The following is a 14,859-nucleotide window of genomic DNA, read 5'->3' on the forward strand; positions in this document are numbered from 1 at the left end:
ATTAAGTTCATGTGTCGTTATCCGTTCCCCGGATCATATTATGTTTAGGTTTTGAGTAATTTTTGTATTATGTTCTGTTAGTGTTTGACTTAGTTCCTGGTTGTACTTCCTTGTTTATTCTGTCACCATAGTTACTCACCTGCCTCTTGGTTTTGACGCGCACCTGCCTCTTGATTGCTGTCTTGATTTAAGCCTGCCTTCTTTGTCCATTCGTTCTTGCTTCCTAGTTTGTGTTCTCACAGCAAGTGACGACGTTTTGTCCCCGGTTCAGTTTGTGCTCGCGTCCATGCTAAGCCCTAGTTGTTTTTCTAGCTCCCATGCTAGCTCTTTTGGTTTGCCTTTTGTGCCTTGTGCAAGTTTATCTTTTTCATAGTTGGATTTAATTTTGAATAAATCATTGTTTCTTACCTTCACGCTGTGTTCGAAGCCCGACTGCATCATTTAGAGCAGTGGTCCCCAACCTTTTTGTATCCGCGGACCGGTTATCGCTTACTAATTTGTCCCGCGGCCCGGGGGGTCCTTTTTTTTTTTCTTCTTTGTCATGAAAAAGGGACGTTTTTTGTGGTTGGTGAACTATTTGTAAGTGTATATTGTGTTTTTATGTTGATTTAATAAAATTAAAAAAAATTAAAAAATTAAAAAAAAAAATTCATAAAAAATTCTTCTGCGGCCCGGTGGTTGGGGACCACTGATTTAGAGAACGACCATGCATCACAATGCCACCCAAGCGTCACATCATGAATCCAGATGGATCTCTATTACAATCCCCAAAGATTAAGTTGATGATTACTTCTATGTGTAAAAATCTTTATTCATAATTGAATCACTTGTTTATTTTTCGACAAATTTTTAGTTATTTTTATATCTTTTTTTTTCAAAATAGTTCAAGAAAGACCTCTACAAATGAGCAATATTTTGCACTGTTATACAAATTAATAAATCAGAAACTGATGACATTGTGCTGTATTTTACTTCATTATCTCTTTTTTCAAACAAAAAGGCTTTGCTCTGATTAGGGGGTACTTGAATTACACAGGGGGTACATCACTGAAAAAAGATTGAGAACCACTGCTTTAACCCAACCGCTGGAGATCTTGCCGGATTAGAATGTGACAATATTTCTCATTCAGAGAAAAGCTGTCTCGCCGGACGCGGTCAGAAGTTTCTTCTAAAAGTCAAAAGTATATCTGTTTGGTTATGCAGAGGTGCTTGGAACCAACCATTAAAAGCTTGGTGTTTTATTTTGCTCAACCCGAGAGCTAACAAACCGAGCTAGACCTAACATTTCTTGCCATTAACATGCCCGCTGCGGCATGACTTTCCCACTCAAATGGGCATGACAGGGGACACAAGCAGCCACTCTCCTTCATTTGAGTTCCACAGCCAACATGCCGTGTGAATGTCTGAGCAGAAACAGTTAAATTCTCAATCATGGATGCGAGAGAAAAGCACTGCGGACACACTGAATTGCTGCCACCAGGAGCAAAACGCCACTGCAGCAGCCCACATATACATTACAGCGAAACCATTGATACACTTGACAACTGCAATATGTGATTAATTATATGTACTTAATTTTAACTTGTATACTTTTTTATTTTAGTGTTTATTTATAGAAACAAGATTACCAGTTAGAAAGTTTAGTCCCCTACGCATTTTATGATATAATTGTATGATGTATGTGGAAATATATATATATATATATATATATATATATATATATATATATATATATATATATATATATATATATATATATATATATAGCAAATATAAGACAATATCATCAAACTAACGAGGAGAGGAGAAATATCATGAATAAAATATGATGAATTAAAATTTTTTTTTACTGATATTAAAAACACGATTCAAAAGATCCATTCTGTCTTAAGAATAATGAATCCTTAATAGAGGATCTCATCTAATATTCAGTTTTGTATTTGGGGTAGTCTTATATATGAGTCAATAGGTTATGTGAACTATAACTACATTGTTTTAGAGGTTTCTGTTAAATGTGATACATCATGTCATGTATATATTACATACAAATGTATATATATATATATATATATATATATATATATATATACACACACACATATATATATATACACAGATATACACACACACATATATATACACATATATATACACACACACATATATTTATATACATATATATATATATATATATATATATATATATATATATATATATATATATGTATATATATATAAACATTTTGTTTTGAATTTGCTTCGTTAATTTGATTATATTTCTTGTTATACTATGTATCAAATTATTTTACACAGTTAAAAAAAAATATTGTGTCAAAATAAATATTTATAGTTAGAATTCAATAGAATTCAGAAGATCCATTCTGTGTTAAAAATAATGAATCTCATCTAATATTCAGGTATTGTATTTTGAGTAGTCTTATATATGAGTCAATAGTTTATGTGAATTACAACTATATTGTTTTTGGAGGTTTCTGTTAAATTTGGTAGAACATGTCATGTATACTATACATACAAATATATATATACATACATATATATATGTATATATATATTTGCACACATACATACATACAGTTTATATATACCGTATTTCCTTGAATAGCCGCCGGGGCGCTAATTAATTTAAAACCTCTTCTCACTCCTGCGCTTACCAAAGGCATGCGGTAAAAGTAAGCATGCGCTAATTATTTTAAAACCTCTTACCAAAGGCATGCAGTAAAAAAATTGAGTGTGATGTAAGCTGGGACCTTAAATCCTACTGAATAGCTCTTAATCTTCTTCCCTTTATGCGATTTCAAATTACCGGTATTGAAATCAGCCTCCTCCATTTTGAAAATGATGACAGGGGAAGTGTCACTCGTGACGTCACGAGTTTGACCAGGCGGTAATACTAAGCATGCGCTAATTATTTTGCGAAGCGAGTTTGACCTATATATCCTGCGGCAATTCAAGGAAATACTGTATACATGTATATATATATATATATTTTTTTTGTTGTTGTTGTTGTGATTCATTAATTTAATTATATTTCTTGTTATATTATGTACTCAATTATTTTACACATAGTTAAACATATATTTTGGCAATGTAAATATTTTTAGTTAGTTTAACTATAAGATCATTATCTATTTAAATCATTTAAATGTTGACATTACTATTAAATGTCCAGGCTTCAGGGAACTCCTTAGTAAGTTTCTTGTCTTTAGTCGAAGCCCAGTTTCACTGTATTGCCTTGCTTGCAGGTGCTGGAGGAACCAGTGGAACAAATCAACAATGCGATGGAGCTGCGAGCCTTCGAAAGGATGGAGGAAGACATTCGCCTTATTGGTTACTTTAAAGGAGAGGATCTATGTTAGTCACACACACACTCGTGTGTGTCCTCCTCAAGCCCTTCATTTCCCAATTCCAGGCTTGTTCTCCCCGGAGAGTCTTTAAATAACATTTAGTTCAGCAGCAATCAGGTCAAACTGCAATTAGATTGTGGGGACAAGACGATGCAGTAGCTGTCAAGTTTCATGTCTTCTAAGCGGAAGTATGAGGTTCCTCACTCCTTCTTCCCTTTCAGACTACAAAGCTTTCCATGAGGCGTCAGAGCGTTTTCAGCCTTACATCAAGTTCTTTGCAGTATTTGATAAATCTGTAAGTTGACATATACAAGTCTACCAAACTGTATTTGAATGTATCTCCCGAGCATTGCTGTGCGTTCCAGGTGGCCAAACATCTCTCGCTCAAGATGAACGAGGTACATTTCTACGAGCCTTTCATGGAGGAACCAGTGGTCCTGCCTGGCAGACCTCTGTCAGAGATGGACATTGTGGACTTTGTCAACCAACACCGGAGGTTGATGCCCTACTTTGATTCTAATTGTCCAAAACCAGTGAAGTTGGCACGTTGTGTAATTCGTAAATAAAAACAGAACACAATGACTTGCAAATCCTTTCCAACTTCTATTCAATTGAATACATGGGAAAGATAAGATTTAATGTTCGAACTGAGAAACGTACATTTTTTTTTGCAAATAACTTAGAATTTAATGGCAGAAACATGTTGCAAAATTGTTGGGACAGGGACATTTTTCCACTGTGTTACATGGCCTTTCCTTTAAACAAACCTCAGTAAACGTTAGGGAACTGAGGAAACCAATTTTTGAAGCTTTTCAGGTGGAATACTTTCCCATTCTTGCTTTTAGCGGGGTGTATAAAATAGTCAGGAATTGTCATGGATACAAAGGATTCTGGGTATTCGTTGTGTTGCGTTTATGTTGTGTTACTGGGAAGATGTTCTCCCGAAATGTGTTTGTCGTTCTTAATTGGTGTGGCTTCACAGCGTGGCGCATATTACTAGGAGTGTTAAAATTGTTTATATCACAACCATTAGTGTACTCTGTGTCACCCAGTATGCCTTGCAGTCGTGTGCGTGTTGCTGCGGAAGCCACACACAACATGTTGCTGGACTGACAATCAGGTCGTACATGCTGCAGATGGCGACAAAGCCAATGGCTTCATAGCACGCCCTAATACTTATTAACTGGGTGACTGCCGGCAGTCATTCTAGAGAATATTAGCGTCTCCTATTGTCTTCTTCACTTTTTGACACGGGTCTTAAAGGGCTCTTTGAATGGTAAAGGATTCCGATCCCAGATCCACGTATATCAAATATTTCCGGATGGTTCAACCGCCACCCGCCCGAATCTAATTAAAATCTATTTTTTCGTCATGTCACCCGCCCGAACCGCGGTTGATCCGCGGACTCCGCGGATGAGACCGCAAACCGCGCATCTCTAATGTCCACAGTTTCCAAAAGCAATTTGAAATGTGGACTCGTCAGACCACAGATCACTTTTTCATTTTGCATGTGTCCATGTTAGAGGAGCTCGGGCCCAGCGAAACCAGCGGCCTTTCTGGGTGTTGTTGATAAATGGCTTTGGCTTTGCATAGTAGAGTTTTAACTTGCACTTACAGATGTTGCGACCAACTGTAGTTACTGATAGTGGTTTTCTGAAGTGTTCTTTTCTGAGCCCATGTGGTTTTATCCTTTACACACTGATATCGGTTTTTGAATGCAGTACCACGTGAGGGATTGAAGGTCACAGGCTTATGTGCAGTGATTTTTTTCAGATTCTTTGAACCTTTTGATGATATTACAGACCGCAGATGGTGAAATCCCTAAATTCCTTGCAATAGCTCGTTGAAAAAAGGTTCCTAAACTGTTGGACGATTTGCTCACGCGTTTGTTCACCCTCGCCCTATCCTGGATTGTGAATGACTGAGCATTTCATGAAAGCTGCTTTTATACCCAATCATGTTCCCAATTAGCCTGTTCACCTGTGAGATGTTCCAATTAAGGGATTGATTAACAGTCCTCAACTTTGTCAGTCTTTTTTGCCACTCTTGCCAGCTTTTTTGAAACATGTTGCAGGCATCAAATTCCAAATGTGCTAACATTGGAAAAAAATAACACATTTTCCAGTTGGAACATTAAATATCTTGTCTTTGCAGTCTATTCAATTGAATATACGTTGAAAAGGAATTGCAAATCATTGCGTTTTGTTTTTATATAAGATTTGCACAACGTGCCAACTTCACTGGTTTTGGGTTTTGTAATTGTTCTAAGCTGAATTTGAACTGGTTGCTTCTTGCAGAGCGACTCTGAGGAAGCTGCAGGCAGAAAACATGTTTGAGACCTGGGTAAGCACATTCGTTACGAGCAGACGAACATGCTGCAGAACACTGGACTGACCTCCTCATCTCTAGGAGGACGACATGGACGGAATACATATTGTTGCCTTTGCCGAGGAGGAGGATCCAGGTGGGTTTTTTTTTTTTTTACCCTTCACGTCCAGCAATTGTTGCTCTGTTAAGTGTTGACCTCCCCAGATGGATACGAGTTCCTGGAAATCTTAAAGGACGTGGCCAGAGACAACACCAACAACCCAGATCTCAGTATTGTCTGGATCGATCCTGATGACTTCCCTCTGGTTGGACCACTTAACTTTTAGTTTTATATTTTAGCAGACGTAACCTTTTAAACCTTACACACCCCAGTATAGGGGCAGCGTGTTTGCATTGGTGTTGCTATGGTAACTGCAACTTGTATCGATACACATTGCAAGAACGTCACTTAAAAGCTCAACATAACTTATTTTATAAAATATAAGACGATTAAAGCCAGAGGGGCTGTTTCCAACATTTAAAAAGATGCCTAAAGGGCGCTAGCTTTCCAATGTATTCTCAGCATTACAGTAGGGAAGGTTTTGATGTGTATTTCTGGTCTTGTCCTCCTCCTCGTCCAGAAAGAAGGGAGACACGGCTGGATCAAAAGAGACGTCGAAGACACTTTACTGAACCAAAAGTTGCTTTAATACAAGCTAGCCTCATCATACAGGACTGCAGTTCCTGGAGGAGGTCAAGTCAAGAAAATGAAGTGAAGTGAATGATATTTATGTAGCGCTTTTTTTCAGTGACTCAAAGCGCTTTACATAGTGAAACCCAATATCTAAGTTACATTTAAACCAGTGTGGGTGGCACTGGGAGCAGGTGGGTAAAGTGTCTTGCCCAAGGACACAACGGCAGTGACTAGGATGGCGGAAGCGGGGATCGAACCTGCAACCCTCAAGTTGCTGGCACGGCCGCTCTACCAACCGAGCTATACCGCCCCCACTCCAAACTTCCATCCATCCATCCATCATCTTCCGCTTATCCGAGGTCGGGTCGCGGGGGCAACAGCCTAAGCAGGGAAACCCAGACTTCCCTCTCCCCAGCCACTTCGTCTAGCTCTTCCCGGGGTATCCCGAGGCGTTCCCAGGCCAGCCGGGAGACATAGTCTTCCCAACGTGTCCTGGGTCTTCCCCGTGGCCTCCCACCGGTTGGACGTGCCCTAAACACCTCCCTAGGGAGGCGTTCGGGTGGCATCCTGACCAGATGCCCGAACCACCTTATCTGGCTCCTCTTGATGTGAAGGAGCAGCGGCTTTACTTTGAGTCCTTCCCGGATGGCAGAGCTTCTCACCCTATCTCTAAGGGAGAGCCCCGCCACACGGCGGAGGAAACTCATTTCGGCCGCTTGTACCCGTGATCTTATCCTTTCGGTCATGACCCAAAGCTCATGACCATAGGTGAGGATGGGAACTTAGATCGACCGGTAAATTGAGAGCTTTGCCTTCCGGCTCAGCTCCTTCTTCACCACAACGGATCGGTACAACGTCCGCATTACTGAAGACGCTGCACCGATCCGCCTGTCGATCTCACGATCCACTCTTCCCCCACTCGTGAACAAGACTCCTAGGTACTTGAACTCCTCCCCAACCTGGAGATGGCATTCCACCCTTTTCCGGGCGAGAACCATGGACTCGGACTTGGAGGTGCTGATTCTCATTCCGGTCGCTTCACACTCGGCTGCGAACCGATCCAGCGAGAGCTGAAGATCCCGGTCAGATGAAGCCATCAGGACCACATCATCTGCAAAAAGCAGAGACTTAATCCCACTCCAAACTTAAATAAGCCAAACCATCAATTTTGATATTCTTCCTTCCTTTCTCTGTGTGTGGGTGCTAAGTCAGGAAAGCACATCCTGACCTTAAAAGGAGAAGTTTGTTGAGTTCAAATCAAAAAATTGACCCCAGGATGCAGAGACGGGAAGCCAGGTAGAATTATATCAAAAGAATAATTCAATGACTCCAAAAGTACAACTAAAGGCGATGGAGGCAGAAGTGCACACCATGAGAAAACAACTCTAACATGTCCCTCAGTGGTAGGCAGGGGAATTGGTCTGGGCGCACTGGAGCACAAAAAGTCCAACACAAAAATCCTCTGAACCTCAGGGAGACCAGAAAGCAAACAAAAAGAGGTGAGGAATTGTATGAATAAGGTAAAACCACATACCAAGACTGGTGAGGAAGAGCGGGCGTCTGCACGTGGAAGGTACAGGAAACAATAACCGGCAGGGAACAGCTGGCGGTGACTAACTTAAATAGTACCGGGTAGTGATTTGTTGCAGGTGCGCCTCGCTGGGGACTAATTACTGAAGCAAGACAGACAGCAAAAACAAGGAAAAGACAGGGAACTGGCAAAACACAAGAAAGTTTGTGTGTAAGTGTCTGGAAAAACAACTGCTCTAAGTCACAACTTAAATGTTGGCATTGAGCTGAACATGTAGTCTCTTCTCAAGGATAGGGCTATCACTCGGTTGGTAGAGCGGCTGTGTCAGCAACTTGAGGGTTGCAGGTTCGATTCCCGCTTACGCCATCCTAGTCACTGCCGTTGTGTCCTTGGGCAAGACACTTTACCCACCTGCTCCCAGTGCCACCCATACTGGTTTAAATGTAACTTAGATATTGGGTTTCACTATGTAAAGCGCTTTGAGACACTAGAGAAAAGCGCTATATAAATATACTTCACTTCACTTCACTTCACTTTTGCATTCCAAAGTCCCAATTAAGGCCTTAAACGATCCGATCCACCTGTGATTATCAAACTAAGGGTTCTTATCTTATAATGTGCTCACATTGAAATACTACTATTTAATTCAACTTGGTGGTTTGCTTTAACCAGGATGAATATAAATGTTCACCATATGCCAAACATAATATGAGTTAATTAATTCACTTAGTTATTCAAAAGGCCTGATTCCTGGGTGGATATCCTGTGAGAGGAAGGTCTGGGTTAATCATTTGGCAATGCAGTCTGCTGAAAATTGTGAAAAGTGCCACTCAACATAGCAACTGATGCTGTGGTCAGTTAAAATTGCCACAAAACACATAAGATATTTAACATTCAACTGCAATCTGGCTGCTAAAGTGGATAGTGCAACCCACAATTTGTCATGTTTCATGTGTCAGGAAAACCGTGACTTATGGGCCGTAAGGATATAGCATCACTACTCTCTTACATCTTCGTGAATCATGTTCGCGCTGCACTCACTCACTCATTCAGAATCTGGACTTGGGATTCGCGAACCTACTGACACAGAGAACTGACTGTGTCGCGGAGGAGGAAGTCACATTGAGGCTGTCGTTGTTGTGTACCGGGCAGAAGGTAAGGAGGCGACACTAAGGCAGAACTGCGGTTTACCAGGTTTATTGAAAACCTTGATGAGTGTGTGGGGTGTGTATGCTACCACAAGGGCCTGAGTGCGGACGATGTGTAGAATTAACAATGTAAGTCTTACCAGGGGTAGTTGTCGGTGCGTGTTGTGTGCATCTTTCATCAAATCCAAGAGGCAAGGCGAAGAGGTAGTCAGCAGGGAAGCGAGCAGTCGGGGGTCGGAGAGAGGCAACAATGTCCGAGCCCAAGCTGGGGTCGAGGGTCGAGCGAGGCAAGCAGAGATCCGGGTGGAGGTCGTAAGGCACCATCACAGGCAACAAGGAAGACACAAGGGACATCAAACACAGGAACCTGGAAGAGCACAAAGAAGGCGAGCAAGGAACGAGGGAGAGGTGCCAGATGTGATGCTTACTGTGAAAGATTGGCTACGTTCTGGCAAAGGTCCCCTCGGGTCTGCTGGACTTTATGCAGCTTGTTCTCATCAGATCCAGGTGTGTTGATTCTTGATAGGCTGCGGGGCTCGTTGCTGCGTGGGCGTGCTGCACTCAGCACGAGTGAGTGCGCTGTCAGCAGAGGTGCACGCAGCTCCAGCCGCTGAGGAAACGCGGGTTCGACTCCGCGCCATGACAGTCGTTCAGTCACTGTGCGCGTCGTTCATTGGGTGCTGAGGGCTTGTGTCGTTCGCGAACTGACACACCCGCAGATTTGCCGCTGGGGAAGCTGTTACTGACTGACTCATGATTCGCCGACCTGCACACAGAACTGCTGCTGCAGAAGTGATTCAGTGAACACATTTTTTGAACGAATCAATTTAAGGAACTGATTCTAGTGATTCAGTACAGTCAAACGGTGTCCTTTTCGTTTTTTTAAATGACACAGTTATTCACATGAAGCCCTCTGGTTCTCCCGCAGATGCCCTCCCACCTCGCCTGTTTAAGGAGGTATTTGCTACAATTGGATCAAGGTTCCTTAACATTATCAATAGTAGCCTCTCTTCTGGAATAGTTGCAGTAGAGTTTAAACATGCAGTGGTACGACCTCTACTTAAAAAACCCAAGCCTCGACCCCTCTCTCCTCTCTAACCTTAGACCTATCTGTAATCTTCCATACATTTCCAAAATATTAGAGAAGGTTGTCTACAGTCAGTTGTTGCCCTTCTTAGAGGATAATGGTATAACTGAGCTGTTCCAGTCCGGTTTTAAAGCCCTCCACAGCACAGAGTCAGCGTTTCTAAAAGTTTTTAACGAAATCCTGATTCTGGCAAATACGTCGTCCTGGTGCTTTTAGATCTGTCTGCTGCGTTCGACACCGTCGACCATGCCACCTTAATCACTCAACTTGAGAACTGTGTGGGTATTAAGGGCGCCGCCCTCAACTGGTTCCGGTCGTACCTAGCTGACAGAAGTTTTTGTGTAAAAATAGACAGTTTTATGTCTACCACACGGGGGTCCACCAGGGCTCAATCCTTGCCCCAATTCTAATTGCGCTTTACCTTCTCCCCCTTGGTTCTATTTTTAGGAAGTGTGGTATTGCATTTCATTTTCATGCCGATGATTGCCAGATCTATTTTCCCATGGCTCAAAATCAATCAATCAATCAATGTTTATTTATATAGCCCTGAATCACAAATGTCTCAAAGGGCTGTACAAACCATTACGACTACAACATCCTCGGAAGAACCCACATAAGGGCAAGGAAAACTCACACCCAGTGGGCAGGGAGAATTAACACCCAGTGGGACGCCAGTGACAATGCCGACTATGAAAAACCTTGGAGAGGACCTGAAATGTGGGCAACCCCCCCTCTAGGGGACCGAAAGCAATGGATGTCGAGCGGGTCTAACATGATACTGTGAAAGTTCAATCCATAGTGGCTGGAACACAGCCGCGAGAGTTCAACAGTCTCATTGACTGCCTGCACGACATCAAAGCCTGGCTATCAGCTAACTTCCTGAGTCTAAACGAAGACAAAACAGAAGTTATGTTGTTCGGTCCAAATCGCTCTCCCTCCCCCAACGTTGACCTCGGCACTCTGACCCCGTATCTCAGCGACTGTGTCACAAACCCTGGGGGTAAAGTTCGACTCAGATTTTAAATTCGAAAAACAAATCAGCAGCGTCGTTCAAAAAAGCTTTCATTAATTACGCCAAATTGCGAAAAAGAAACCGCTTCTGTCAGAACATGATCTCGAGAAATTAATTCATGCCTTTATCTCGAATCGTTTAGACTACTGCAATGCCCTGTATGTCGGCATTAGCCAGGCCCCTATATTAGCGTCCCTGTGCGTTATCGAATCAATTTTCAACTCCTTTTATTTGCTTTTAAATGTCTAAACCACCTCACGCCAACATATCTCTCCGACCTCCTTCAGCCTTACTGCCCCACTCGATCCCTAAGATCAGCCGATCAGCTGCTACTGACGGTCCCTGACACAAGGCTGAAGCTTAGAGGAGACAGAGTTTTCGCTGCTGCTGCTCCCAAGCTCTGGAACGACCTACCTCTGAGTGTTAGACAAGCCTCCTGTCTTCCTGTTTTTAAATCTCTCTTAAAAACATACGTTTATTTCTTGGCTTTTAACACTGAGTGATATCCATCCTGCAATGGCGCCCCATTATACACCTGCTGTGAACCTGTTTTTATGTTTTATTTATTTATTTTTTATCATGTTCTGTTTGTGTTGTGTTGTTTGCTCGGTCCTCGTGTTATCTTTTAAGCTGTCCATTGTACAGCACTTTGGCTACCCCTGTGGTACATTTTAAATGTGCTTTATAAATATTGTTGATTTGATTTGATTTGAAAAGAACTGCTGATCCCATCACTAGTGTAAAGGTCAAACTTTTTTTTCGGCTGGTAAATTGTTTTGTATTATAAACGTAGAAATTGCTTTCAAACAAATGTGTTCTGGTAAACCACGAATGATAACATAAGCTAGCTGTTGGCGTTCTCTTCATATTTTCTGCTGTGGGGAAGTTGCAAACAGCACCTTTTATTGTACAAATATGAATTTTTTTCCTCTGTAGGGTTTAAAAGGTTAACTGGTAAGGAAGAAAGTACACCGAGGTTTCCTTCCGACGTCAAACATCTTGTCTTATCTTCCGTAGCTCACCACGTACTGGGAAAAAACCTTCAAGTTGGACTTGTTCAGTCCTCAGATTGGTGTGGTCAACGTCACGGATGTAAGCCAAACTCTCAAGAGTCTCGAAGTACCCAAAGCTTGTAGAAACTCTTAACAGCCGTCCATGGTGGTCCATTTGCTACAGGCGGACAGCGTGTGGTTGGACATGTCCAACGACGAGGACCTGCCCACTGCCGAGGAGCTCGAGGACTGGATTGAGGACGTTCTCTCCGGCAGAATAAACACAGAGGATGACGATGAGTCTGCTGAGGACCACGGAGATTTCTACAGCCACCTGACAGAAGACAATGACGACAACCATGATGACGATGATGATGATGATGACGACTATTAGGTCTTCCGAACCTACTTCATCATGTTGGTCATCACTAGAAACATTTTACTGCACATGCTAGGATGTTTATGGGTGCTTTTTTCATCGCTTTTAGATCCAAAGAAAGAAATGCATCACGTTTTCTTTATTAATACAAGCATAACGATCATTGATACATTGCTAGTAGTACTGCAGTACGCAGATAGCATGTACAGTACGGGCCGAAAGTTCGGAAACACCTTCTCCTTCAATGCGTTTTCTTTATTTTCATGACTATTTGCATTGTAGATTGTCACTGAAGGCATCACAACCCTTAATGAACACATGTGGAGTTATGTACTTAACTTTAAAAAGGGTGAATGAACTGAAAACATGTTTTGTATTCTTGTTTCTTCAAAATAGCCACCCTTTGCTCTCATTACTGCTTTGCACACTCTTGGCATTCTCTCAATGAGCTTAAAGCAGGAGTCATCCGGAAATGGTTTCATCGAGAGAATGCCAAGAGTGTGCAAAGCAGTAATCAGAAAAAAATAAAAATAAAACTAGAATATAAAACACGTTTTCAGTTATTTCACCTTCTGTTTGTTAAAGGCCTACTGAAATGAGATTTTCTTATTTAAACGGGGATAGCAGGTCCATTCTATGTGTCATACTTGAACATTTCGCGATATTGCCATATTTTTGCTGAAAGGATTTAGTAGAGAACATCCACGATAAAGTTTGCGAGACGTTCTAATAAAGTTCCAAAGCAGATTAATCCATTTACGCTCTTTATTGTTGTTGATTTTGCTTTGTCTTTTTCCCATCTTTACTTTTTTCTTGCACTTGTATTTTTTGTAAAACTGAAATACTCACAATGACAAATGTATATACAAACCCTGTTTCCATATGAGTTGGGAAATTGTGTTAGATGTAAATATAAAAGGAATACAATGATTTGCAAATCTGTTTCAACCCATATTCAATTGAATGCACAACAAAGAGAATGTATTTAAAGTTCAAACTCATAAACTTTATTTTTTTCTTGCAAATAATAATTAACTTAGACTTTCATGGCTGCAACACGTGCCAAAGTAGTTGGGAAAGGGCATGTTCACCACTGTGTGACATCATCTGTTCTTTTAACAACACTCAATAAACGTTTGGGAACTGAGGAAACTAATTGTTGAAGCTTTGAAAGTGGAATTATTTCCCATTCTTGTTTTATGTAGAGCTTCAGTCGTTCAACAGTCCGGGGTTCTCCGCTGTCCCGGTCATTTAATGTTGGTTTCCGGCCATGCCGCTTACGGGGAATGATGTCTCCAGATTCTCTGAACCTTTGATGATATTACGGACCTTAGATGTTGAAATCCATAAATTTCTTGCAATTGCACTTTGAGAAACGTTGTTCTTAAACTGTTTGACTATTTGCTCACGCAGTTGTGGACAAAGGGGTGTACCTCGCCCCATCCTTTGTTGTGAAAGACAGAGCATTTTTTGGGAAGCTGTTTTTATACCCAATCATGGCACCCACCTGTTCCCAATTAGCCTGCACACACCATATTTTGCTGTATCTTACATTTTTGTTGCGTTCTCCATGATCGTAAAATATGTCTATCGAGGAGCGATCTTCATATGTTGTTAATATTCAGTGTTTTATTGTTCATAGGTAATATTGTAAATTCCACTTTATTTAATTTAACGTACATTTTGGGTGTCCCAGTCTGTAAAAATCTATACAATTCCATTCTTTTGTTTTTTTTAGATGGTCCGTCATAAAATTTTTAGAACTCTATCAGACATTGTGACTTTTGGTATAAGTCCATCCATCCATCCATTTTCTAACGCTTATTCCCTTCGGGGTCCCTGGTGCCTATCTCAGCTACAATCGGGCGGAAGGCGGGATACACCCCGGACAAGTCGCCACCTCATCGCAGGGCCTTTTGGTATAAGTGTTCCTGGACAAAAAAGGACCCAAACACACATACTGTACAGCACATTTTTACAGCTAAATGTGTTTATATAGTTTATACACACACTCAATGTGGCCCCCGAGTTAAAATATTTGCCCAGCTCTCAACTAACTTTCTCTCTTCATGCTGCTTGATTGACCCGAACTCATTAGGTTGTCAGTGACTTCACTTTAAAAGTGGGTGACATTGTTATCACCAGGAAAGATGAGATCCCCTACCTAGGTTCCATTCTAGAGGCTAATCTTTCCTGTGATAAAATGTCCACCAAGGTAATCAAAAATGTCAACCAAAGAACGAGATTCCTCTACAGAATCCCCTCTCTGGTCAACAAAAGCACCTTGAGGATTCTAGCGGGAACTCCCATTCAAACCTTTTTCGATTACGCTTGCACCTCCTGG

At 41.5% G+C, this 14,859-nt stretch overlaps 1 protein-coding gene across 2 annotated transcripts in view; it reads left to right on the forward strand.

Annotated features, from left to right (window-relative positions):
- The window catches only part of LOC133555136 (calsequestrin-2-like), a 123,443-nt gene extending 110,173 nt beyond the window's left edge, over positions 1-13,270 (forward strand). For both annotated transcript variants that reach the window (XM_061904651.1, XM_061904649.1), the window contains 8 exons: positions 3,264-3,372; positions 3,587-3,660; positions 3,731-3,861; positions 5,663-5,708; positions 5,775-5,829; positions 5,898-5,998; positions 12,162-12,236; positions 12,321-13,270. In XM_061904651.1, coding sequence (XP_061760635.1) covers positions 3,264-3,372; positions 3,587-3,660; positions 3,731-3,861; positions 5,663-5,708; positions 5,775-5,829; positions 5,898-5,998; positions 12,162-12,236; positions 12,321-12,530 — 801 coding nt within the window. In that variant the 3' untranslated portion in view covers positions 12,531-13,270. The remainder of the gene's footprint in view (positions 1-3,263; positions 3,373-3,586; positions 3,661-3,730; positions 3,862-5,662; positions 5,709-5,774; positions 5,830-5,897; positions 5,999-12,161; positions 12,237-12,320) is intronic.
- Positions 13,271-14,859: the final 1,589 nt, after the last annotated feature.

The sequence above is a fragment of the Nerophis ophidion genome, linkage group LG06, assembly GCF_033978795.1.
Source record: "Nerophis ophidion isolate RoL-2023_Sa linkage group LG06, RoL_Noph_v1.0, whole genome shotgun sequence".
NCBI lineage: Eukaryota > Metazoa > Chordata > Actinopteri > Syngnathiformes > Syngnathidae > Nerophis > Nerophis ophidion.